Here is a 25551-nt window from a genome sequence, read left to right on the forward strand (position 1 = left end):
ACACTATTCACCTTGTGAGACTGATAATTAAGTAAAATCCAGAGTGGCTCTCAAAATACGGTTTCTGATCAACATCACTTGGGAAGTTTTTTTTAACACAAATTTTCACCCCTCACCGCCCCCACCACGCGCCCCACCGCCCCCCCACCCTCCCCACCACGCTCCCCCCCGCCCCACCCTCCAGCCTTCTGCAAAGCCTGGGGTGATTCTCCACTGGTAAAGTTTGAGGGCCTCTGAAATGGAGTACCTAAAGCCTGATAGGTACTCAGTAAATGTAGCTGCTGTTACTACACTGTGATATTTAACCTTCTCTTGTCCTAGTTTTCAGTGAACCTTAAGGAAAGCTTGTCCTTTATGGTCCCCCAATTAGGTTCAGTTCAATAGCATTCACTGAGCTGAAAGTCAGTGCCAGGCAGTGAGCGTGGGAATAGAGTTCACAGTCCCTATCAAGAGATACCAGCCTCCTTCTGCATCACATGTCTCAGTGTCAACTATGAAACTACTTTTTCTTGCCCAGACAACTCCACAGATGGTTTCACTGAGGATTTAACCTCAGTGCTTATCAAAATGGGCTCCTGTAGCCTGAACCCCCAACAATACTGGATACCGTTTGATTAGTGGTAGTGAGCATTACAACCCTCTCAGATAGTGAAAAGCAGCAGGCACCTTAAAGGCCACCTAGTCCAGTCTCACCCATTTCACAGGGGAGGAAACTGAGGCCTAGGGATAGAATACAGCTAGCCGATGAAGAAGTCTGCAAAGGTATCTGGCCCTGCATCTGCTTGCTTTGAGACTAACAGCCTGACTCACCACGGTGGTATTTTGATAAATGACACCAGGCACTCTCACTGGCTTAGATTGATTGACAGATTAGAAATAGCCATCTGCCCTTGCCAGGAATGAAAGCAACAGAGACATGCAAGCAAAACCTTCAACAGATTTATTTTACTTCAAATGGAACATATCATAAACAATTAGACTATCTGCTATGGTTTTTAAACAGACAGATAGTCTGAATGGTCCTATCTAGACACACCAGTCCCATTATAAAAGCCCCACCAAGCAGGGCTCGGCTGCCCACACCTGTAATCCCGGCTACTTGGGAGGCTGAGGTGGGAGGACTGTTTGAGCCCAGGAGTTTAAAACCAGCCTGGGCAACATAGCGAGACCCTGTCTCTAAAAATAATAATAAATTAAAGCCCCAGAAAGACCTCTACAGTGAATCTGACCCCTCCCTCCCCGGAATGAACACTAACAAAGAGCTGCTACTAATAGCATTTCAAACAGTTACTGGAAAAAAGTAATGACTCATTACATGTTCATTTTTATTTAAAATAATTTAACAAAGGTAGAAATATTTAAAGAAAAAAAAAATCTCCCATACCCCAAAGAGAGAAACAGGGTTAACATTTTGGGAGGGAGACAGAAGGGAATCATGCTATAAACAGCTTTCTCTGTCTTTTCAGAATTTCTTTATTTATGTTTAAACCTCTAAAGAGGTTTAATTCTTTCTTGGGTATCAATTGCCTGTGATCAAGGAGTAATGATATTGTTACTAATATACTCTTGACAGCTTTTGGTCATGCAGTTCTGAGCAGCTGGAAGATAAAGTTCTTAGTTATAGCTTCTAATACTCATAAATCTCACCAACAGTGTGGGGCTCCACTGGAGTTCCCACTTTCATCTTGACCAAGATGATTTACTCAGCTTGCCCACAGTGCTGCCTCTTGACATTCTGAAGCCCTGGGGAATTCCTCCACACCCTCTGACTTCCTGTAACTGAGCACTGAGGCTCAGTGCATCTCTATTTAGCACTCCTCTCACTGTCTCATATTTAACTAGTGTTTCCACTGGATTGCAGAAGTTTTGAAGGCAGAGCAGGATTACATTTTTCTCCTCTTTAAAAAAAAAAGAAAAGAAAAGAAAAAAAAACCTACAGTGCTTTCACAGAGCCTCAAAAGAACTCGAAATACTTGCTGGCATTGTACTGAATATTCTCAACCTTTTCCCCCTACCCAGATACATCCACAACAATAAAATTGTAGCAAGGTAGAGAAAAGTCAGTAGATGTTTATAATGAAAGCATAGAAAACAAATCAGATTAAAGCACTATTAATAGCAGACAAGAATCGTGGGCTATCCTATTGCTAATAACAATAATAGTAACATATAACTGTGAACCTTCATTATACACTAAGCATTTCCTATACATTCCTTCACTTATCCTCGTCTATGTGGCAGATGTTCCATTATCCCCACTTTACACATGAAGACACCGAGGCTGGGAGAGATTAAGTAGTTTCTCCAAAGTCACCTGCCAGAGAGGAAGGAGCTGGGACTCTAATTTTGCTTTCTCTGACTTCACACCATCCCATTTTTCCAGAATCAAGAAAACGTGAGCACTCAGGAATATTTTCACATTTTAAACTTTATTCAAAAAGCAGCACATAAGATATATCTTAGCACTAATTCCATGCAATCACCAAATTTTCCTAAACACCAGTAGTAGTAGTAATTTCTTAGAGTCGCTGTAAGCTCCTTAACTGTCTTCTGAATTAATAAGAAAAATTAAATTATGTTTTCTAGACTTTGCATTAGTATATTTCATTGCTTTCCAAGTTTTCAAAAATTGGTGATCTGAGTAGAGTGAATTCACCTTGTCTAAGCCACTTAGGGGCTTAGAGACTCTGTTATATTAGAAATCTTCACCTTAGAATTCTACCTATTACATTATACAATTAAACAAACTACTTTTTTCTCATGCATTGTACCAATCAGCCCCTTAACTGAAAAAAGATGACCCTTGGAAGCTTAGAAGAGAATTGACAACGAATACATCTTTTGCCAGGTCTTTGGGCTGGGATACAAAACATCACGTTATCTATGAATATATTGTGGTCCCTCAGTGAAAGCTGTCACCAAATATTGCAATAAAACTAAGAAAACTTTTGAAGCGGAATGCATATTTCTGCCCAGAAAATGCTGGATGCAGAACAACTAGTTCACTGCAGACAACTGTTTGCTTTAAAATGTAAGCAACATGCCCAGCTCAGGACTGAAGTGGCCAGAGTGCCTACTTTATCAGAATGGCATAGCAGTCCAACAATTTAGCCTGGAGAGAACAGAGGTGGAGAACAAAGAAGAGAAGTGAAAAAAACAAACCAGCCCTTCTGTTCTACATGACCTTCTTTCCCGTTTTGCCAATCTGATTTCACACATAGTGACTCATGGTGAAACAGAGAAAATATGGGAATTGCATTCAGATGTGTAGAGGTTAGTAAGACTTAGTTTTCAAAAGCAGCTCATTCTCCATTAACATTGTAGTCGCCTTCCATTTCATTTCACTTAGATCGGCATCTGCACAGCTGCCAAAATTTTTCTGTAAGTCAGAGAACACACTCCTAGGTAAACCTTCAAAAAAGGTATTTCAAAGGAGGCAGCTTCTCTGCTGCTAGCGAAGGCATAGCCACCTCCCTTCAGACAGGGGATTTCCGCTAGTTGCTTTCTGTCATTTCATCTCTATTCTGCACTCAGTCCCTTGTTCTGTCTGGAGGTTCCTGTTTTCCTGTACCCAACCAAGAGCCAATGAAGAAGTAAAGAGGAGCAAACACGCCCGCCCACTCCCAATTTCCTTTGCTCTGCTGTCTGCCAACCGCAAAGCCGACCGAGACGGAGCCGCTGTCAACTCTTCAACTCAGCTCAGCTGATCGGTTGCCGCCGCCGCCGCCGCCAGATTCTGGAGGCGAAGAACGCAAAGCTGAGAACATGGACGTTAATATCGCCCCACTCCGCGCCTGGGACGATTTCTTCCCGGGTTCCGATCGCTTTGCCCGGCCGGACTTCAGGGACATTTCCAAATGGAACAACCGCGTGGTGAGCAACCTGCTCTATTACCAGACCAACTACCTGGTGGTGGCTGCCATGATGATTTCCATTGTGGGGTAAGTGGGGTCCCCCTACCCGGGACACCGATCCGGGGCGAGCACGGAGGGGCCTCGGGGTGCAAGATCCCGGGATGTAGAGACGCTCTCTGACCACGCTCAGCGCCTGCCCTGGCAATTCTGCAAGCGGCCAAGCCAGTGGAAACTTGTTTGCAGGGTGAGGCCGCAGTAACCTGGGGCCCCATTTTCTGCACCAAGGGCTGAGACTTGAGGGGGGCCCTAGGGGAAAGAGAACGGGGAAAATTTGCCAGCCGCGGGGAAGAAAAATGAGAGTTCCCCCACCCCCCTGCCCCCGCCCCCGTGCCAGGATCGGGCTCTTGCTGGAAAGATATTTGTAGCGCCCTCGTCTTTTAAAAATAAGAAGAAAAAGGAAAGTGGTGTAACCCTACCCTGGAGCTGGCTAGGGCGGCAGGGTGTGGACCCGGGCTAGTGTAAAAAGGGCAACCAAGTGGCGACGCACTTTGCTGCTTTCTCTGCCTAATGCCTGCCACACTGTACAGTAAAGCTGAGCTTGGGATCAAAATGGGGGGTGTCTCCTGGTGGCGCATCTCCCATTGTGGGGTAAAGGCTGCCATGACTCTGGGAAGATGGCCTTCTGGCATTTTCTTCCAGCAGTGGCCAGGCGTGGTCACTTTCTCTGTCTTCGCTTCCTAGCCTGAGGTTTCAATGTATCAGAAGGCCTTTTCAATACCTGATACTTAACAAAGTATCCTGTGTTGAGACTGCATGTACACCTGCTTTCCTAGAAACCACCTTTCCTTCTAGTTCACCCTTTAAGAAATGCTTTTCTCGCTTTTGCAGGATGGGTGGTGATATTCTCAATCTTGCTGATTATCTCCTACACATCTTTAAAGAAAAAGCCACTCTCAGACTTTATAAAGGACTCACTTGCACTTAAATGTCTGACATTTCTATTTCAGGGCAGACGTAGAGGGAAGCAGCAGCAAGCTGGCTTGGGAGAAAAGGGAGAAATTTGCACTTGAAGGGTGTGGGAAAGGGTGAACAGGGTGGCTTCTTCAGTTGGCTCGCAGTTAATTGGCTTATACATTGAGCCACCTCTCTGTGCCTGGCCCCATGCCAAGCTCCAAGCACACCAAGATGAATCAGACTTGAATTCTGGCCCAGGAGCTCCTGGCAGTGGTTGAGAAGCTAAAGGAGCAAACACACAGCACAGAGGAGAGGGGTAGACTTCACAGTTTCCGAGTATGGTTCACAGCAATCACCCCCATGCAGAGGTGGAAGCCCACATGTGGGACTCTATACACAATCGCACAGATCCTTCTTCTGCATTGCTTAAGGAATTCTTAAGGAATTGCATTCTGGGAATGGCTTGGTGTACAGAGGGCACAGGCTCTGAGTGGACTCGGAACTAGTGTGGCAGCCAAGGTACAAGTTAGTCAGGGCAGGGCGGGGCAGGCCCAAGGCCTGAGGCAGCTGCCTTCTGAAACTTCCCTCAGCTCTGTGCTTCAGGCTGCTTTCCTGGAACACTAAAAAATTTCTTTTTTTTTTTTTTTTGAGACTGAGCCTCGTTCTGTCGCCCAGGCTGGAGTGCAGTGGCGTGATCTCGTCTCACTACAACCTTTGCCTCCCAGATTCAAGTAATTCTCGTGCCTCAGCCTCCAGAGTAGCTGGGATTACAGGCACGTACCACCATGCCTAGCTAATTTTTGTATTTTTAGTAGAGACAAGGTTTCACCATGTTGGCCAGGTGATCTGCCCGCCTCAGCCTCCCAAAGTGCTGGGATTACAGGCGTGAGCCTCTGCCTGGCCAAAAATTTCTTTTTAAAAATTTTTATTATTTATTTACTTTTGAGACAAGGTCTTATTCTGTTGCCCAGGCTGGAGTGCAGTACTGTGATCACAGCTCACTACAGCCTCAACCTCCTGGGCTCAAGCAATCCACCTACCTCAGTCTCCCAAGTGGCTGGGACCCCAGGTGCGTGCCACAAAGCCTGGCTAATTTTTTTTAGAGATGGGATCTCACTATGTTGCTCAGGCTGGTCTTGACTTCTGGGCTCAAGCCATCCTTTCACCTTGGCTCCCAAAGCACTGAGATTGCAGGCGGGGGCTACCGTGCCTGGCCAAAAAAGTCTTTAAAACAAAATAAGTAGTAAATAGGTTTGCATCAGTTTTTGTTTTTTTCTTTCTCTTTGCAAAGAAGCAGGAGGGCATCTTATCTGGTGATCTAGTTATGGAGGTATTTTCTTGAGGTAACTTAGATGTGGGGCAAAGTTTGACACAGACCAATAATTAAAAAAAAAAAAAAAGTTTATTTTCTTCAGACATGTATGCTGCCCAGACCAGGCACAAGCTCAGACAGCCTTGCTGCTTTTGATAGAATCCATTTTTCACTGTGAAGGCCAGGGGCCAGCCCTTTGACTAAATATAGCTCCGTCAGTATTGTGCCTTAGGCCACTAACTCAGGTAGTTTAGGGGTGTTGGCCCTCCTCATTTTCCTTTCAAATAAGAGTTGTTGGTTGTCAATGAAAATTTTGAAGTGAAAAAGTGAAAAGTAGCCATGAAGTTTTTAAAACTTATCCTTATTTTTAAAAACTTACAAAAGATACAGGCTAGTAGTAAAGGTTGATTTGAAAATTATGTGGATAAAATGTGAAATTTCCTTCATACTTCAGTAAAAGTTTGGTATATAACCCCTAACTGTTTTCTATGCAACTATAAGCACAGTCAGTAGTTTTTTCCACCAGTTGTTCTCTTTTCTTTCTTTATCATTTAATAATATAAATAAAGATTTATTGAGTGCTCTGTGTGTCAGGTACCTTGCAAAGTATTTTACCTGCATTATGTCATAGAACCCAATTTTAAAAAACTGTTATTTTTTTTTATTGTTAAACCTGAGGCTCAGAGAGGTTAAATGATTTACTCAAAGTCACAAACTTAGGCTTGTGCTCTTAACTACTGTTCTGTCTTCCTATGAGTCACGAGGAAGAAACCAAACATCTTCAGAGTTAGGGAGCGTCCTTGATTCCAGAACACTTCTCATTCTAAAGAGAACTATCCTCTTTCGGTGATGCTAGTAGATGGGTAGGTCAGAACAGTGCTGGAAGCTGTTCATCTGGATCCTCCACAGACTTCTCTCTAGTTTCTCAGAATATCTTGGTAGAGTATATGTGAAAATGTGACCTGGATAAAAGAGTGTTCAACAATGGTTCCATCCCCTGCTGGTGAGGAGAGCCTCAAGGGCATTGTAGGAGTGCTCTAGCCTCAGCTCTCCAATGTTGGAAACTGGCTTAGATGAGGATAGAGAGGGCCTCCTCTTCAAGATTTCAGGAAGGGTGAGGGAAGAACATAGCAAATACTATCTAGATCCAGAAACACTGGAAAAAACTGCCCATACCAAGATGGAGATTAAGAGGGATTAGGATAGAGATAAATCTGTGTTTAAACTTCTGATCAGAAGAGATTGAATTATTTAAAAGGAATAGCATGAATAAAAGGCTAGGAAACTTGCGTTTTGCTGGAAATGCCTTCGGATCCTTTACATCAAGAAGGAAAAGTGTCTAAGATCGAAGTTGCCATAGCTTACCTTCTGCATCCTTGATGTGAGACGTTTTGGGATTAAGATATTCTTTTCACATCACACACAACAATAGAAGTCTCTACCTTGACCTTCAAAGTGAAAAACAAAGGCAACACCTAATGGCACTTGCAATTTAAGTACTAAGCGTGTGATACATTCTAGTTGTGGATGAAAACTTCTTTGTGCTTAATGGAATGCCAAATGATTTGAGCTGGAGAACTCTGTTCAGTGTGTGAGCCATGCAACAGCAGCATCTTTCGCCTGAGAGCTTGTCAGAAGTGAAGCATCTCAGGCCCCATTTCAGACCTACTGGGTTAGAATCTACATTTTAACAAAAGTCTCAGATGATTCATAGGTACATTAAAATCTGAGAGGCACTGGATTGGTCTGGCTCAAAAGAAAATTTAAATAAATATACCTATATGCCCAGGTGTCACCTTCCGTGATTCAAAATGTATAGTTCTTGGCAGGGTCCAGGCATCTGTTGTTTTTTTCTTTTTCTCTAACTTCCTAAGTGATTGTGATATACACCCCTAGGAGAAATACTGATCCTCTTGAACCCCATAACTTCTGAAATGTAAAAGCTCGAGGTCACAGGCTAATTGGAACTAAAGCTGCTAATATTAGGAAGTGAAATATTTTTTCCATTAAGCCATACTGCAAATTTTCTAAAGCTCTTGTTTAACCAAATTCAACTGCATCCCTGACTCTTACAACATTTGCAATACTATTGCTGTCTTATTCTGAAAAGTTCTTTCCTGGATGGGTATAGTGGCTCACACCTGTAATCCCAACACTTCGGGAGGCAGAGATGGGAGGATTGCTCAAGGCCAGGAGTTTAAGACTAGCCTGGGCAACATAGTGAAACCCTGTCTAAAAAAAAAAAAAAAAAAATTCTTTTCTGCCATTAGAACTCATATTTTCTGGTGTGGCCTCAGAATCACCAACCACACACAGAATTTGCAACATATAAAAATGCCTCTGCTGCTTCTCCAGCAAGAGAGCTGCATGTATTCTTATGTATATACATTTGTGCCTCCCCCTTCAGATAGAACCATGTAGCTGCTGAAGGAATGAGCCCATGTTTTCCCAGCTGAAGTAACTCCTCACCATGTGGCCTGATCATTTGGCCTATGGAGATGTTGCAGGAGGGTGGAATTGACAGCTGCCACTTTATGCTTTCAGTTACTCAAGATGGTAAGGAGTTTCTGGAAGGCTGGTAATTCTAAGTTTGAAAACAGCATTAATGTAATCTTTTCAAAATGAATGTGGCTTGGTGGCTCTGTAATATGTTCTAGGCCTGTGGCTCCCAGCATCTGGTATTATGAAATGTTCATATTGTTTGTACCTTTAAATGCTGTAAAGATGAAGAACCAAGTTTCCAGTTGGTAGAGGAAAAAAAGCGTAAGGCAACCCTGGGAGGCTCTGGATCAGAATCTATTAAAATGATTGCAGATAGAATGAGTTGCAGTCTGTTTATACTAAAGCAAGTGGAAATGTTTTTGAGATTAGTCAGCTTCAACACCAGTTCTACAACATTACTCTTATTTGTGTTGCTTCATTCATTCAATTGACAAAGAGTATGAAGCACTTACCAACTTCTCAGACACTGCTAGGAGATAGTGAAGAATAGGACAGCTGTGATTCCTGCCTTCACGGAAAGGCAGCAAGACCACACTGAACATATGATAACTAATTTGTATACAAGTATAGCAAGTGTACAGAAATACACACCTACATAAACACATCCTTCTCAACCTGACTTACCTGATCTCCCCTGTACATTATTATTCCAAATTCCAAATCTCTCAGGTGTTGGGAATAGGGGAGGCATTGAGTATGTAGACAAGAGAAAGATTTATTAAATTTTACTATCCTAACCCACAGCTCAGATCCTTCTATTCCATTGAACAAATACTGAGCACCTACTATGTGGCAGACACTGTCTAGGCCCTGAGGATACAGTCAGGAGTACAACTTCACCAGCCTTCCCAAATCCTCCCAGAATTCTCCTGCCCTTCCATGCCCATCTATTTGCATTTGAGGCTGGCACCTGTCTTCCTCTGATGGCTTATGTGTTTCTTCTGAATACAGAACTTTAAGAGGTCTGTCAACACACAGTAACATTTTGATCTCAAAATCTTTATCTAGGCTGGACGTGATGGCTCACGCCTGTGATCCCAGCCCTTTGGGAGGCCGAGGCGGGTGGATCACCTAAGCTCAGGAGTTTAAGACCAGCCCGGGCAACATGGCGAAACCCCATCTCTACCAAAAATAGAAAAAATCAGCCTGGCGTGGTGGCATGCATCTGTGGTCCCAGCTACTTGGGAGGCTGAGGTGGGAGGATCTTTTGAGCGTGGGAGGCGGAGGTTGCAATGAGCCAAGAACGCACGCCACTGGACTACGGGCTGGGTGACAGAGTGAGACCCCGTGTAAAAAATAAATAAGTAAATATAAATCTTTAATAAGGATTGTTTTTCATTAAATAACCTCTGACAGTGTATGTGTGTATATGTGTGTGTATATACATACATATATATATATATATATATATATATATTTTGAGACAGGGTTTCACTCTGTTGCCCAGGCTGGAGTACGGTGGTGCAGTCATGGCTCGCTACAGCCTCTACCTCCCTGGGCTCAGGTGATCCTCCTGCCTCAGTATCCTAAGTAGCTGGGACTATAGGCATGTGCCACCAGCCTGGCTAATTGTTGTATATTTTTTGTAGAGAAGGGTTTTTGCCATGTTGCCCAGGCTGGTTTCGAACTCCTGGGCTCAAGCAATCCTCCTGCCTTGGTCTCCGAAAGTGCTGGGATGACAGGCGAGAGGTATGCCTGGCACACCTTTGATACTATTTATGTAACTTTGTTTATCTGAACTTCTCTCCCCTCTCTGTCCAGCTTTTTTTTTTTTTTTTTTTCAATGTTGCCTGCTACTTTTGGCCTTTGGTTGGTAGTTTCTGTTTCCTTTCCCTAGGTAAGGATTTACAATTATTCTAGGTAAGTGTGCAAATAAATGAGTGTATTTTGGATTCCTGGCCCCCTGTCTTAGAAAGGAGAAGCTCTCAATCAGCTTAGGGACAGAGAGCTCTGTAAAGGAAATCCAGTTCAAAAAGGTCAAGACCCGTTCTTGACCTACCCACTTAATATCTAATTAAGCATCAATATTGGAAATTTTGTATTTTTTATTTTTTGGACAAATGAATTCTATCCTTATCACTCAGCTTCAGAAAACTTAACCCTTAATACCATCCTCTGTCTCTTGAAATGAGCGTGGCTTCCTGATTCTGAGAATGCCTTCACCCTTAATACCATCCTCTGTCTCTTGAAATGAGCGTGGCTTCCTGTTTCTGAGAATGCCTTCAAGCCCTGTAATTTTAGGCAAAACCTTCAGGCTAACAACTTCAGGTTTGCAAGCATTCATCATTGATATATGATAGGATTTCCTGGCCTTCCTTCTCATTATGCAATTTGCTAAAGGAGACACCTGGAAGGCAGAAAGCCCTGCTTCTTCTAATCTGCTTCATATCTCATTGGTGCAGCTTCTCCTTGTCTCAGAGGAACAAAAAGAATGCAAAAATTGGGGATTAGTGAGGGGTAAATAGACAGGAAACTTGTGAGAAGGAAGTCTGTGTTACCAAGCTCGTTAGCATTTGTCCAGCCCCTGTCTTCTCTCCACAGCTCTGTAAGAATTTGCCATGTGACAGTTCTCAGTAGCTTTTGTTTGTTTTGTTTTGTTAAGACAGAGTCTCTCTGCATCGCCCAAGCTGGATGCCATGGCAGGATCCTGGCTCACTCCAACCTCTGCCTCCCAGGTTCAAGTGATTCTCCTGCCTTAGCCTCCAAGTAGCTGGGATTACAGGCACGCACAACTATGCCTGGCTAATTTTTGTATTTTTAAGTGATTACAGGCACACACAATTATGCCTGGCTAATTTTTGTATTTTTAAGTAGAGACGGGGTTTCACCACGTTGGCCAGGCTGGTGTCGAACTCCTAGCCTCAAGTTATCCCCCCACCTCAGCCTCCCAAAGTGCTGGAATTACAGGTGTGAGCCACTGTACCCAGCCTAACTTTTTTTTTTTTTTTATTTTCTAAAATCATTCAAGAAGAACAGTTTGTAAACAAATATCTTTCCACTTCTGTTCCCCAAAAAGTATTGGTTGTAAGAGTAACCATGGGTTGCTAATTGTTGAAAGCAGTGATGAGCATACTTGAAGATTCATTATACATTATTCTCTCTACTTATGTATATGTTAGAAGTTTTCCATAATGAAAAGTTAAAAAGGGTTTTATGAAGTCTAATCAGAGCTTTGTACACAACTATTATTTGAAGCTCCATCACTGTGGGAAGCGTCAGATTTATGGTTTCTAATCCAAGTCCAACCTGTTGTTTATTAAAAACAAAATAAAATCTGGAGGTTCCTAAGGCATGTCTTAGTATGAACACTTTTAACATGCCAACTGCTAAAAAGACAATGTTTGGTTTGGATGCGAGTGTTTAATTTGTGCCAAATTACACAGGATACAGTAAATATTTAGGGAATGGCAAGAATGCAATAAATCCTCTAGGCCTTCCTAATTCAGTTGGTTAGGAAGATCTCACTATGACCTTTCTGTAACAAAAGAGACAGGCTCCTGTTCAGTTTTACCTACTGTACAGTCTCCTTTATTCCATGATCCTTAGGCCAAGGAGACACTGTTCTCATTTACTCAAGACGAATTTGTGTTCAAAGCCCACATTTATGCCTATAGTCAAAAATAGCTCTCCACTTTGGGAGCCTGAGGCAGGCAGATCACTTGAGGTTAGGAGCTCGAGACCAGCCTGGCCAACATGGTGAAACATCGTCTCTACTAAAAATACAAAAATTAGCTGGGTGTGGTGGCGCATGCTTTAATCCCAGCTACTCGAGAGGCTGAGGCAGGAGAATTGTTTGAACCAGGGAGTCAGAGGTTGCAGCGAGCCGAGATTGTGTCACTGCACTTCAGCCCGCCGACAGAGCGAGATTCTGTCTCAAAAAAAAAAAAAAAAGAAAAGAAAAAAATTAAAAATTAGCCAGGCAAGCTGGCACTCACCTGTAGTCTGTAGTTTCAGCTACTCAGAAGGCTGAGGAAGGTCACTTGAGTGTGGGAGATAGAGGCTGCAGTGAGCTATGACCATGCCATCATACTCCAGCTTGAATGACAGAGGAAGAACCTTTCTTGAAAAAAGAAAAGAAAAGGCATATGGAACTGTGCTCTGGTCAGAGAGACTGAGGAAAGGCTGGCTGAGCTGAGACTTGAAGGAGGGTGGAGTGAGGCCTGTGTGCAAACTATCCTCTCTGCCTAATTCACCTCACCCTGAGATGGCCAGAAGGCAAGGTGAGTTCTGGGGTAGATAGAAACCCTGAGTGGATGGGGGTGCAATCAGGAGATGGTGTGACAAACCTGGCAGGTAGGCCAGCTGCTAGCCCTGAGAGTTCCCTCATGCTAATTACTAAGGCACTTCTTCCTCTCCTAGCAGTTACAGCCAAAGCCAAATTTTGGCCTTGGCTTGTGGAGTGTGTGACCTGGATTCCAGGCCCCACTTACCCCCTCAGCCAGGCACCAACTCCACAACTATATACAGTGGCCCTGGCTGCAGAGGCAGGCAGGGGCCAGACCCTGCGAAGCCTTGTAGAATGTTTAAAGAATTCTGTTTTTAGTTTAAGAACAATGAGAAGCAAGAAAATGGTTGGGTGGGTTCATATTTGCAGTGATCCCTCTGGCTGATTAAGGACCACAGAGAAACATTGCCAATTTAGAGAAGTCCACCGTGAGTATATTGTTCCCCACTTTTTCGGTGAGTTGGCCTTCCTCAGAAACCACACTTCAAAAATAGCTTTTTCGGCTAGAAAATTGGAACTCAGTGCAAAGCTGCCTGTACTCCTCAGGAAATATTTTGCTGCCTCTTTGGTGGTTCTTTTTGGCCTTGCAGCCTGACAGGAGTCACCAAATGTGGTCTTGAGTTGATCCGAGGATTTCTGTTATGGCAAACTTTTATTGCCAACTTTGCAATTGGTGGCCTTGGACAAATTTATTAACTTGTATGTTCCTTAGCTTGCTACGTGTAAAATGAGGTGGGTTAGCAAGATCCTTCCTAGCTCTAAAATTTTGTGAGATTTTTTTTTTCCCCTTTCAGTAACTTGTGGTAAAACTATAGATATAGCTACTGAATCACGTTGGCAAGTTTAGGACCTGTATCCACACCCACTAATAGCCACCTTGTTTCAGAGAGAAATGAGAGTGTGGAGGGATTTTCCAGGATGATCCTTGGTCATAGTAGGTTACTTAGAGTGTGGGGGAAATCCCTAAAGCCAGTTAACATGACAGAATGGGTTCTACTGTGAGTTGCTGCCACAACTGGCACCCTTGTTTTCTTGTTTCTCTCCTGGATCCCTTTGGATATGTTTCTTCTCTGGGCCTCAGTTTAGTTATCTGTATAATTGGACTAGACTGATTCATCTTTGAAGACTGCTACAAAATTTCTGTGATGGGATTCTAAACCTTTTTATAACCATAAATGACTGCTCTAGAATGTGTAACTATTATAGGGAAAGATTTATTAATTATTTATTGGCATTGGGTAATACATGTTCATATTTTAAATATATATAATTAAAATATATACAAACATACGTATTAATATATTTTTAATTTCACAATAGAAAAACATAATGGTTTTTGAGTTGCAAAACTAGGTCCTGCTGTTTCTCCCTTCTTTCTCACCATCCCTCATTCTTTTTTTTTTTTTTTGAGACAGAGTCAGGCTCTGTCACCCACGCTGGAGTGGCACAATCTCAGCTCACTTCAACCTCCACCTCCCAGGTTCAAGTGATTCTCGTGTCTCAGCCTCCTGAACAGCTGAGATTACAGGCATGCGCCACCACGCCCAGCTAATTTTTATGTTTTTAGTAGAGATGGGGTTTCGCCATGTTGGCCAGACTGGTCTCGAACTCCTAGCTTCAGCTGATCCACCCACCTCAGCCTCCCAAAGTTCTGGGATTACAGTTATGATCCACCGCACCCAGCCCTCTTTCTTACTCTAGGACTATCAGTAAGTGAAACTCCACCCAGCAGACCACAGAGGCAGCTGTCTACATGAAAGATGGGTGGCATGTTTATGGAAAGTTTTGTCCTAAAAGTCTTTGGGGTTTGTCGTGATTGCTGTGATAAACAGCCCAACTGTTGACTAAAAAGCATCTCAGGCAAGAACTGATTCCCAAATTTCTGAGAATTTCTGTTAATCTCTAGAGGGTGTGTGTGTGTGTGTGTGTGTGTGTGTGTGTGTGTGTCTGTCTGTCTGTCTTTTGTTCCAAATACAGGTAAGTGCCAGGGCATTGGAGTGGTATACATTTTATCAGATACAGAAGAAAATCATTTCTGCTCAGAGTAACTTCGTTAGTTTTTTCCAGCTTGGAAACTTGCTTGCTTTCTAATTATAGACTGTTGTTGGGCAGGTTTTGAACTAAAACCAGTTCTATAGAACTTCAAGCTCTGTTTTTTTCTCTTAGACATGAGCAACCAGAACAGGTGAAAGCAAATTTGGAATTGCTTGAGTTAGGCCTGGATTTTTCATCGTTCCTTGTCCTGGACTTTAGGCACTCAACCTAAATATGTATTTTACTTGTCTAGAGGAAAATAAAAAAAGCTTGACATGAATTTTGTTATATGCTTCACTTCATGAATTATTATTTTAATAAGTATTCCAGAATGAACTGAGTAGGAGCCCTTTGATGCTTCGCTGCCAGCCAACCCACTCCTACTTGCAGGGTATGCAAAGTAATTTCCTTAAATTTCAATCCTCCATTTGAGTTCTTTGTGTTGATTTGATCTTTGTTTTGCTTTGCTTTTTTTTTTTTTTTTTGAGACGGAATCTCGCTTTGTCACCCAGGCTGGAGTGCAGTGGCACAATCTCGGCTCACTGCAGCCTCCGCCTCCCGGGTTCAGGCAATTCTGCCTCAGCCTCCCAAGTAGTTGGGATTACAGGCACATGCCACCAAGCCAGGCTAAGTTTTGTACTTTTAGTAGAGACGGGGTTTCACCATGTTGACCAGGATGGTCGTGATCTCCTGACCTTGTGATCCACCTGCCTCAGCCTCCCAAAGTGCTGGGATTACAGGTGTGAGCCACTGTACCTGGCGATCTTTGCTTTTCTTTACGGCTCAGAAGAAACATTTGGGTAGGTTATAGGTCAAAGTCAAGGCTTTGTAAAAGGGTTTTTTACATTCAGGAGCCTTTCCCCAATTTCATTTGTTCATTTTTAAATACCAATTTTTTTTATTCATCAAGGAATACATGGCCATTGAAAAAAATATTAAAATAAAAATAAGCAAATGGAAGTAAACTCCCCTTATCCTACTATACTGTAGTCTTTGGTATAATTTTTCAATTTCTCTAAGTATCTTTTTATTTTTTAATTGAGACAGGATCTCACTCTGTTACCCAGGCTAGAGTATAGTGGCACCATCACAGCTCACTGCAGCCTTGACCTCTGAGCTCAGGTGATCCTCCTACCTCAGCTTTCCAAGTAGTGGGGACTATAGGTGTGTGCTGCCACACCTGGCTAATTTTTGTGGGGTGTTTTTTTTTTTTTTTTGGAGAGATGGGGTTTCGCCATGTTGCCTAGGATGGTCTCAAACTCCTGGGCTCAAGCGATGCATCCGCCACCTCGGCTTCCCAGAGTGCTGGGATTACAGACATGAGCTACCACACTGGCTTAGAGTCTTTTGTGATGCTGGGAATTAGATAATATTAATCTATAAGAGTTTCAAGGCCTCTTCATTCACTCTTCACTCTCTACAACCTGCTGAAGGGGATTGTGGTTTTGACTCATCAGATTCTTTCCTTCCTCAGGCGTATAAGGGAATTTTTTCTTTCCCAGACCAATTCCGGGGTTGTCTCAGAAGACAGGGCATAATCCAGATAAAATAAAACAGAAAGAAAGTGCAGAGAGGCCAAGTAGACCCAGGTAACACAGAACCAAGAGGGAGGGGAAGAGGGCAGAGAGAACAGCACATGTGCTGGGTACTGGGGAAGGTTGGGGCACTGGGGTGCTATAAACTGGCACAAGAGGATCTGGAGGATGAGCAGAAAACCAGGATTTGGATTGGAGAAGGAACAGCTTCGCTGTGGTTCATGAATTGAAATTCCATTAATGTTGGCGAGATGGGACAAGTAGAGATGGACTTTTGTGGTTGGTCTGTGCCAAGTGGCGGTTGTGGGTTGGAGAGCAGCTGCTTTTATATTTTTGTATTTCCTTTTTTATATATTCATTTTATTTCTGATTATGAAATAATATACTAATTATAGAAATTTCTATTTCTTTTTTTTTTTTGGGGGGGAAACAGAGTCTCACTCTGTCACCCAGGCTGGAGTGCAGTGGCACAATCTCGGCTCACTGCACCCTCTACCTCCTGGGTTCAAGTGATTCTCCTGCCTCAGCCTACCAAGTAACTGGGACTACAGGTGCCTGCCACCATACCTGGCTAATGTTTTTTTTTTTTTTTTGAGACATAGTTTTGCTCTTGTTGCCCGGGCTGGAGTGCAATGGCACCATCTCGGCTCACTACAACCTCCGCCTCCCAGGTTCAAGCAATTCTCCTGCCTCAGCCTCTGAGTAGCTGAGATTACAGGCTCCCGCCACCAAGCCCAACTAATTTTTTGTATTTTTAGTAGAGACAGAGTTTTACCATGTTTGCCAGGCTGGTCTTGAACTCCTGACCTCAGGTGATCTCCCCGCCTCAGCCTCCCAAAGTGCTGGGATTACAGACATGAGCCACCATGCCCAGCCCAGGCCCAGCTAATTTTTGTATTTTTAATAGAGGTGGGGTTTCACCACGTTGGCCAGGCTGGTCTCAAACTCCTGACTTCAAAAGATCCACCCACCTTGGCCCCCCAGAGTGCTGGGATTACAGGCTTGAGCCACTGTACTCAGCCTAGAAACTTCTACTTCTGAGCTATCTAACTTATATGATAAATCTACCTAACAGACAATGCATTATGTATTACAATTGCTTTTACCCACTCAATATATAATGTCTTCCCATATTATTAAATGCACTTCAGTGTTTTAAAAATACCTGTGTATACAATACCACAGTAAATTGTTGGCCATACAGGTCGTTTCTGAAACTTTTTAATCATAAATACCACTAATATCAATACTGTTACAACTCAACCTTTGCGTTTTTGTTTAATTCCTTAGACTATATTCTGAGGAGGGGATTTATTGGCTTGAAGGATACAAGTATTTGCAAGGACTTTGAATGAAATAAGCAACTTATTATTGTAGAGTTTAGTTTTAAATTATGTACAACCGGCTGGGTGCGGTGGCTTATGCCTGTAATAGCACTTTGGGAGGCTGAGGGCGGGGGGTGGATCACATGAGGTCAGGAGTTCGAGACCAGCCTGGCCAACATGGTGAAACCCCGTCTTTACTAAAAATACAAAAATTAGCTGGGCATGTTGGCGGGTGCCTGTAATCCCAGCTGGTAGGGAGGCTGAGGCAGGAGAATTGCTTGAACCCGGGAGGCAGAGGTTGCAGTGAGCCGAGATCGCGCCATTGTACTCCAGCCTGGGCAATGAGTGAAACTCCATCTCAAAAAAACAAACAAACAAAAATTATATGCAACTACTCTTACCACTGTTTAACTTTGTGCATCTTAATAGAAATTTTTAGCTTTTTCAAAGCAGTTTGACATTGATTTTATCCCTTAATTTCACCCATTCAGGTGTGAAAAGCTTTTACTCTTAATTTTAAAATGTTCAAAATTCCTTTATGTTTCAGTAGGTAGAAACAGAGCTAAAATTTAAAGGGATTTTTGAAAAAGAATTGTGTTATCCTGAATATGAATCCCAATATGAGCATGAGTTCTTCATCTCTTCCATTTCAGAGAAAGTAAGCTCTTGGCATCACCCTCCCTTATCCTGTCTTCCCCCATCCCTCATTTCAAATCAGCAATGTTACTATTCAGGGCATGAGGAAAACACACTATCGTCTGTGTCCTTCCCAAGTAAAATCCTCATTAGCCTCTAGGGTAAAAAGTTAAGTAACTCATTGTAGCAGCCCACCACAGACGTCTTGTTAAGGGTTTTGTATACACAGTGGATTGGGGTGGGCGACTATAATGCCCAAAACTTTGTCTAAATTTCTTATTATTATTATCATTATTGAGACAGAGTTTTGCTCTTGTTGCCCAGGCTGGAGTGCAATGGTGTGATCTCAGCTCACTGCAACCTCCACCTTCTGAGTTCAAGTGATTCTCCTGCCTCAGCCTCCTAAGTAGCTGGGATTACAGGCATGTACCACCATGCCCAGCTAATTTTTGTATTTTTAGTAGAGATGAGGTTCCACCATGTTGGCCAGGATGGCCTTGAACTCTTGACCTCAGGTGATCTACCCACCTAGGCCTCCCAAAGTGCTAGGATTACAGGTGTGTGCCACCATGCCTGGCATAAATTTCTTCTACATAATGTGTTTCCTCCATTATCAATAGTAGTGTAATTGCTATTACATACTAAACATTTGGCTTATAAAAGAATGAATCTGGAACTGTGTGCTTGAAAATCTGCATTGGTAACTCATCTCCTAATGATACTTAAAAACACTTATAATGAAATCTCTATGTGAGGAGTCATAAACTCAAATGCCTCCATGGGGCAGGCAGGTTATGTAAGAGAGCGATTCAGGCCAGCTATTAGAAAAACAATGATTAGACTGGGCATGGTGTGGCTCATGCCTGTAATCCTAGCACTTTGGGAGGCCGAGCTGGGCAGATCACTTGACGCCAGGAGTTCAAGACCAGCCTGGCCAACATGGCAAAATCCCACCTATACTGAAAATACAAAAAATTAGCTGGGCGTGGTGGCATGTACCTGTAATCCCAGTTACTCGGGAGGCTGAGGCACAAGAATTGCTTGAACCCAGGAGGCAGAGGTTGCAGTGAGCCAAGATTGTGCCACTGCACTCCAGCCTGGGTGACAGAGCAAGACTCTGTCTCAAATAAAAAAAAAAAAAAAAAAGAAAAACAGTGATTAATAGCACCTCACTTTGGGCCTCTGTGTCCATGATGCAGTAGAGAGCAGTGTGGACTGGGGCTCAATGGAGACTGTTTATTCTGTCTGAATGAGAAGGCACTCAAGCCAGCTGTTGACATGTGGGAAAGTGGGCCTAGCACTGTTAGATTTTCTTGTTCCAGGAGAACAAGAAATCCCAAGTTTTATGGATTTTTTTTTAACACATGGGTTTCAAGTAAAAGTTTTTTAAAACACTGTACAGGCCAAACAAAAATGTGACTGTAGACTGGATCTAGCCCATGGAGGCCATTATGTGGCCTGTATTCTACATTCATCCATCATGAGCTTCTTTGAGGATTTAAATAAACCTTTAGAGCTAAGAAAACACAACCTACTGTGTACTAGAGCCCAGGATGTAAGGAAGCTAAACACAGTATCTTCAAAAGAAGTTTTAGTCTTCAAAATTGTGGACCTCTAACGAGATACTTTGATGGGAACTGCCTGGGTGTGATCTCAGCTCCACCTTTTTTTTTTTTTTTTTTTTTTTAATGAGATAAGGTCTCACTCTGTCACCCAGCCAGGAGTGCAGTGGGGGAATCTTGGCTCACTGGAGACTCAACCTCCCAGGTTCAAGCGATCCTCCCACCTCAGCCTCCTGAGTAGCTGGGAACACAGGTGTGTGCCACCACACCTGGCTAATTTTCATATTTTTTTAGAGATGGGTTTTGCCATGTTGCCTGGGTTGGTCTTGAACTCCTGGGCTCAAGTGATCCTCCCACCTCGGCCTCTGAAAGTGCTGGGATTATAGGTGTGAACTACCATTCCTGGCCTTCCCCACCATTTTCTAACCTCTGTGCCTTAGCTTCTTCATTTGAGAAATGAACTAATAGTATCTCCTTTATAAGGTTATGAGAAATCAAATGAGACAATTTGGATAAAGTATTAAAGTATTAGTAAGTTCTCAATAATTGTTTTTACTCCTCTTTCTCCTTTTGCTACTTCTATTGCTGAACTAGTCACCCCTCATTTTTTCTTCCTCATATTTCAGGTTTCTGAGTCCCTTCAACATGATCCTGGGAGGAATCGTGGTGGTGCTGGTGTTCACAGGGTTTGTGTGGGCAGCCCACAATAAAGACGTCCTTCGCCGGATGAAGAAGCGCTACCCCACGACGTTCGTTATGGTGGTCATGTTGGCGAGCTACTTCCTTATATCCATGTTTGGAGGAGTCATGGTCTTTGTGTTTGGCATTACTTTTCCTTTGCTGTGTAAGTGAACTTGAGTTTTTTCTTCCATCATCAAAAAAATGTAGGAGCAATTATCCAACGGGAATTCCATAACCCATTTCTTATATGTGTTGGCATGTCAGCAAAAGTGTCAGAATTTTCTAAAACAGCTTTCTACTTGTTATCCAACTAGACCCAGATAACACAGAAGTGAGGTCAAGAACTATGAGGTCAAGGCCTTATAGTTCATTAATTCCACAAATATTTGTTGGGGCATCTGCTATGTGTCATACATTCTTTTGTTGTTGTTGTTGAGATGGGGTCTACTCTGTCACCCATGCTGTGGTGTTATCTCGGCTTACTGCAGCCTCTGCCTCCTGAATAGCTGGGACCACAGGTGCACACCCCGCTAATTTTTTGTGTTTTGGGTAGAGATGAGGGTTTTACTATGTTGCCCAGGCTGATCTCGAACTCCCAAGCTTGAGTGATCTAGCTTCCTTGGACTCCCCAAGTGCTGGGATTACAGGCGTGAGCCACTTCGCTCAGCTGTGTGTCATACATTCTTATGGGGACACAACAGTAAACAGAACAAAGACAAATCCCAGGTCATACAGCAGGAATGTGGCATAACCTGCACTAGACTCCAGATTTGTCTAATAAGAGAATCTATTCTCAATTTTTAAGTGCCATTCCTATTGTCCTGACACATGAATGAATGTATTTATTATTTGGAAGTAAACTATTTATTCTTCACTTGCTCAGGAGATTATAACTAGTGTTAAAAGTTTGGTAAGTCTATAGGAATAATTGGCTCAGAATATAGGTACTAAATACTCAGATTCTGGTGAAGAGATCTAGATATTCTCTAAGTTTTACATGAATTATTTACTAAGACTCCAAACACTTGAAGCCTGAAATAGACAAGAAATACAATCCCAGCCTAATCAGCAGAAATCTGATTAAAATTCTAGTATATTAAGTGACAAGCACATCCCTTTAACTTTCAATAACATTTGACATGTGCACTTATTCCACTAAATGAAATTATTTGCTTGTTTAGGGCTTTGTTAGATTAAGTCCAGAATATTTATGGATACATCCCATACCCTATTGGATAAAATATCTAAGCCAACAAATTCAGACATTTTTGGGATTTTCTTCAGGTTTTCTGTAGGTGCTTAACGCTTAGTATTTCAATGATACTATTTAATCAAACAGCTTGCTAATTTTAATACCTTTCCACATCAGAACCTGAGACAGGCCAGTGTAACGAAATGTATCAGAGGTAGACAGTTAAGAGTCCTGATTTCTATTCTTAGACCTGCTGGAAACCAGCATGTGATTTGGACCAGTCATCCTATATGGGCTGTAGTTCACTCATCTCTAAAGTAAGGAGATTAGATAAGTGATTCCCAAACTGATAATTGTGAGAAGGATTCAGGATACTTTTTAAAAATATACATTTCCCAGCCACATCTTTATTTTGTGGGTCAACAGTGGTACCCAAGGATGTTAGGTTTTTAGAAAGCTCGTCAACTATTTCTAATGGGTGCTCTAGGTTGAGATCCTCCAGATGAATCCACATCAGGGTTTTTCAAAATAAGGGTCCAAGATCCACCTACACCAGAATCATCTGGAGTGATGATTAAAATAATGAATTCTGGAGCCTTCTCTCAGTTGTAACAGTCTGAATTTGGGGTGATGGAGACCAGGAATTTGCCTATTTAACAGGCTCTCCAGGTGATTTGAATGTACATGGAAGTTGTAAAACCGCTGGTATAGATCATATGGAGAGAGGGTTACCTGTTTAAAATACAGATTCCCAGGCCTGTCTCTTTAAGGCTCAGGTGGAGGAGGTCCAGGAAAGGGGATAGGGAATCTGTGGTAAAATAATCAAGCAAGTTTGGGGAACGGTAGGCTATAGAAACTCTGTAAAGCCCTTAGATTTTTACATCTAGAATTCTATACCCAACACTTTGGGTAAAGCCTCTGGGAGGCACTTTAAAAGTGGACTTTACTCACGTGCTCCTGCAGGGAACAAGATACAGATAATCCCGAATCGAGCAAGAGTTCTTTTCTGGAAAGCCTCGGGTAAGTTGATTTTTAAGTAGGATGGAATCCCGTTGATTCACTCTGAATTTCAGGACATTTAAGTAGCATCTGCAAGGTGATGATATCAGTGTGTGAAGGAAAGGGTGTGGCTTCCAGATAATGGTCCTTCCTGTTGAATACAGCATTTTCCTTTAATGCAGGAAAAAAACTATGTATGACTTGATGGAGAGCTTTACATAAAGTCCAAGGAGCCATTTGAAAGCTTGCATCAGTTCGAGAAGCAGAGTGGACTGTGGCTAACTAAGGCAGGTTACTAATAGTGTGAAGAGAGGGAGTGTAATATTGATATGGCAAAAGAGAATTGTTGCTTTGGTGTTAACCAGGTGTCCCTTCTCTGCAGTGATGTTTATCCATGCATCGTTGAGACTTCGGAACCTCAAGAACAAACTGGAGAATAAAATGGAAGGAATAGGTTTGAAGAGGACACCGATGGGCATTGTCCTGGATGCCCTAGAACAGCAGGAAGAAGGCATCAACAGACTCACTGACTATATCAGCAAAGTGAAGGAATAAACGTAACTTACCTGAGATAGGGTTGCAGCAGAAATTGAGTTGCAGTTTGCCCTTGTCCAGACCTACTTTCTGCTTGCGTTTTTGAAATAGGAGGTGCACGTACCACCCAATTATCTATGGCAGCATGCATGTATAGGCCGAACTATTATCAGCTCTGATGTTTCAGAGAGAAGACCTCAGAAACCGAAAGAAAACCACCACCCTCCTATTGTGTCTGAAGTTTCACGTGTGTTTATGAAATCTAATGGGAAATGGATCACACGATTTCGTTAAGGGAATAAAAAAAATAAAAGAATTACGGCTTTTACAGCAACAATACGATTCTCTTATAGGAAAAAAAAATCATTGTAAAGCATCAAGACAATACGAGTAAATGAAAAGGCTGTTAAAGTAGATGACATCATGTGTTAGCCTGTTCCTAATCCCCTAGAATTGTAATGTGTGGGATATAAATTAGTTTTTATTATTCTCTTAAAAATCAAAGATGATCTCTATCACTTTGCCACCTGTTTGATGTGCAGTGGAAGCTGGTTAAGCCAGTTGTTCATACTTCGTTTACAAATATAAAGATAGCTGTTTAGGATATTTTGTTACATTTTTGTAAATTTTTGAAATGCTAGTAATGTGTTTTCACCAGCAGGTATTTGTTGCAAACTTAATGTCATTTTCCTTAAGATGGTTACAGCTATGTAACCTGTATTATTCTGGACGGACTTATTAAAAAACAAACAGACAAAAATAAAACTTGAGTTCTATTTACCTTGCACATTTTTTGTTGTTACAGTGAAAAAAATGGTCCAAGAAAATGTTTGCCATTTTTGCATTGTTTAGTTTTTAACTGGAACATTTAGAAAGAAGGAAATGAATGTGCATTTTATTAATTCCTTAGGGGCACAAGGAGGACAATAATAGCTGATCTTTTGAAATTTGAAAAACATCTTTAGATGACCAAGCAAAAAGACTTTAAAAAATGGTAATGAAAATGGAATGCAGCTGCTGCAGCTAATAAAAAATTTTAGATAGCAATTGTTACAACCATATGCCTTTATAGCTAGACATTAGAATTATGATAGCATGAGTTTATACATTCTATTATTTTTCCTCCCTTTCTCATGTTTTTATAAATAAGTGATAAAAAAATGTTTTGCCTGCCAATTGAATGATTTCATAGCTGAAGTAGAAACATTTAGGTTTCTGTAGCATTAAATTGTGAAGACAACTGGAGTGGTACTTACTGAAGAAACTCTCTGTATGTCCTAGAATAAGAAGCAATGATGTGCTGCTTCTGATTTTTCTTGCATTTTAAATTCTCAGCCAACCTACAGCCATGATCTTTAGCACAGTGATATCACCATGACTTCACAGACATGGTCTAGAATCTGTACCCTTACCCAAATATGAAGAATAAAATTGATTAAAGGTTTTTTTGGTGAGACTTTATTTAATAAACATCTGTCTTAAATACCTGAGAAACTTGGCGACGACCGTATAAACAGTGAAGCAAACACTTCAGCTGTTTCAAATACTGTTTAGTAAAGCTTGAATACTTTATTAACTTGCAGCCAGAATAAAACAATTCCAGTGGGATCCTATTTTTAAACCTGGCATGAGTTTTATATACATGTTAACCCATTCCATTTTCTACAAGGTGAATTCTGCCGATAAAATCCAATAAATTTGGAGAAACTAATAAAAAAAAGATACTTGTAATTACTAATGGCCAGTAGTCAATTCTGGAAGGGTAATAATAGAAAAATGTAACATATAAATGTTGTAAATTATGATTACATTTAAAAACAAGCTAAAATCTGCAACTAAGATCTTTAGGGTTGGGTGGTAGAAAAAGCATAATGTGAACTGCTTCACCTCTTTTGGCAAAACCTGTGTATTGAGGCCATAAGCTATGAAATTGGATCATCTTTTCTTCTTGTATATCTAAGATAAAAACCCTCTTACAGTGCATTTTGAAATTCCTGACTTTAATAATACTGTGGCTATACAAACAAATGCATAGGGGCTTTCTAGAATTTTTTTTTTTTTTTTGAGATGAGGTTTCCCTCTTGTTGCCCAGGCTGGAGTGCAATGGTGCAATCTCAGCTCACTGCAACCTCCACCTCCCATGTTCGGGTGATTCTCCTGCCTCCCAAGTAGCTGGGATTACAGGCATGAGCTACCATGCCTGGCT

The 25551-nt window shown here is 42.0% G+C and overlaps 1 protein-coding gene across 1 annotated transcript; it reads left to right on the plus strand.

Annotated features, from left to right (window-relative positions):
- The first annotated feature begins 1795 nt into the window (after nucleotides 1-1795).
- On the plus strand, nucleotides 1796-24789 carry ARL6IP5 (ARF like GTPase 6 interacting protein 5). Its single transcript, XM_004035871.5, has 3 exons — nucleotides 1796-3941; nucleotides 20566-20783; nucleotides 23194-24789. Exons 1-3 carry the CDS (start codon nucleotides 3766-3768, stop codon nucleotides 23364-23366), a joined length of 567 nt encoding a protein of 188 aa, XP_004035919.1. The 5' UTR covers nucleotides 1796-3765; the 3' UTR covers nucleotides 23367-24789.
- The last annotated feature ends 762 nt before the right edge of the window (nucleotides 24790-25551 follow it).

This window comes from Gorilla gorilla, chromosome 2 (assembly GCF_029281585.2).
Source record: "Gorilla gorilla gorilla isolate KB3781 chromosome 2, NHGRI_mGorGor1-v2.1_pri, whole genome shotgun sequence".
Lineage (NCBI taxonomy): Eukaryota > Metazoa > Chordata > Mammalia > Primates > Hominidae > Gorilla > Gorilla gorilla.

Excerpts from the sequence above, each read along its gene's own strand:
- ARL6IP5 (XM_004035871.5), top strand. The coding sequence starts at position 3,766 with ATGGACGTTAATATCGCCCCACTCCGCGCCTGGGACGATTTCTTCCCG. Across the intron at positions 3,942-20,565 it reads ATGATGATTTCCATTGTGGG|GTTTCTGAGTCCCTTCAACA; the intron begins GTAAGTGGGGTC and ends CTCATATTTCAG. Across the intron at positions 20,784-23,193 it reads CATTACTTTTCCTTTGCTGT|TGATGTTTATCCATGCATCG; the intron begins GTAAGTGAACTT and ends CCTTCTCTGCAG.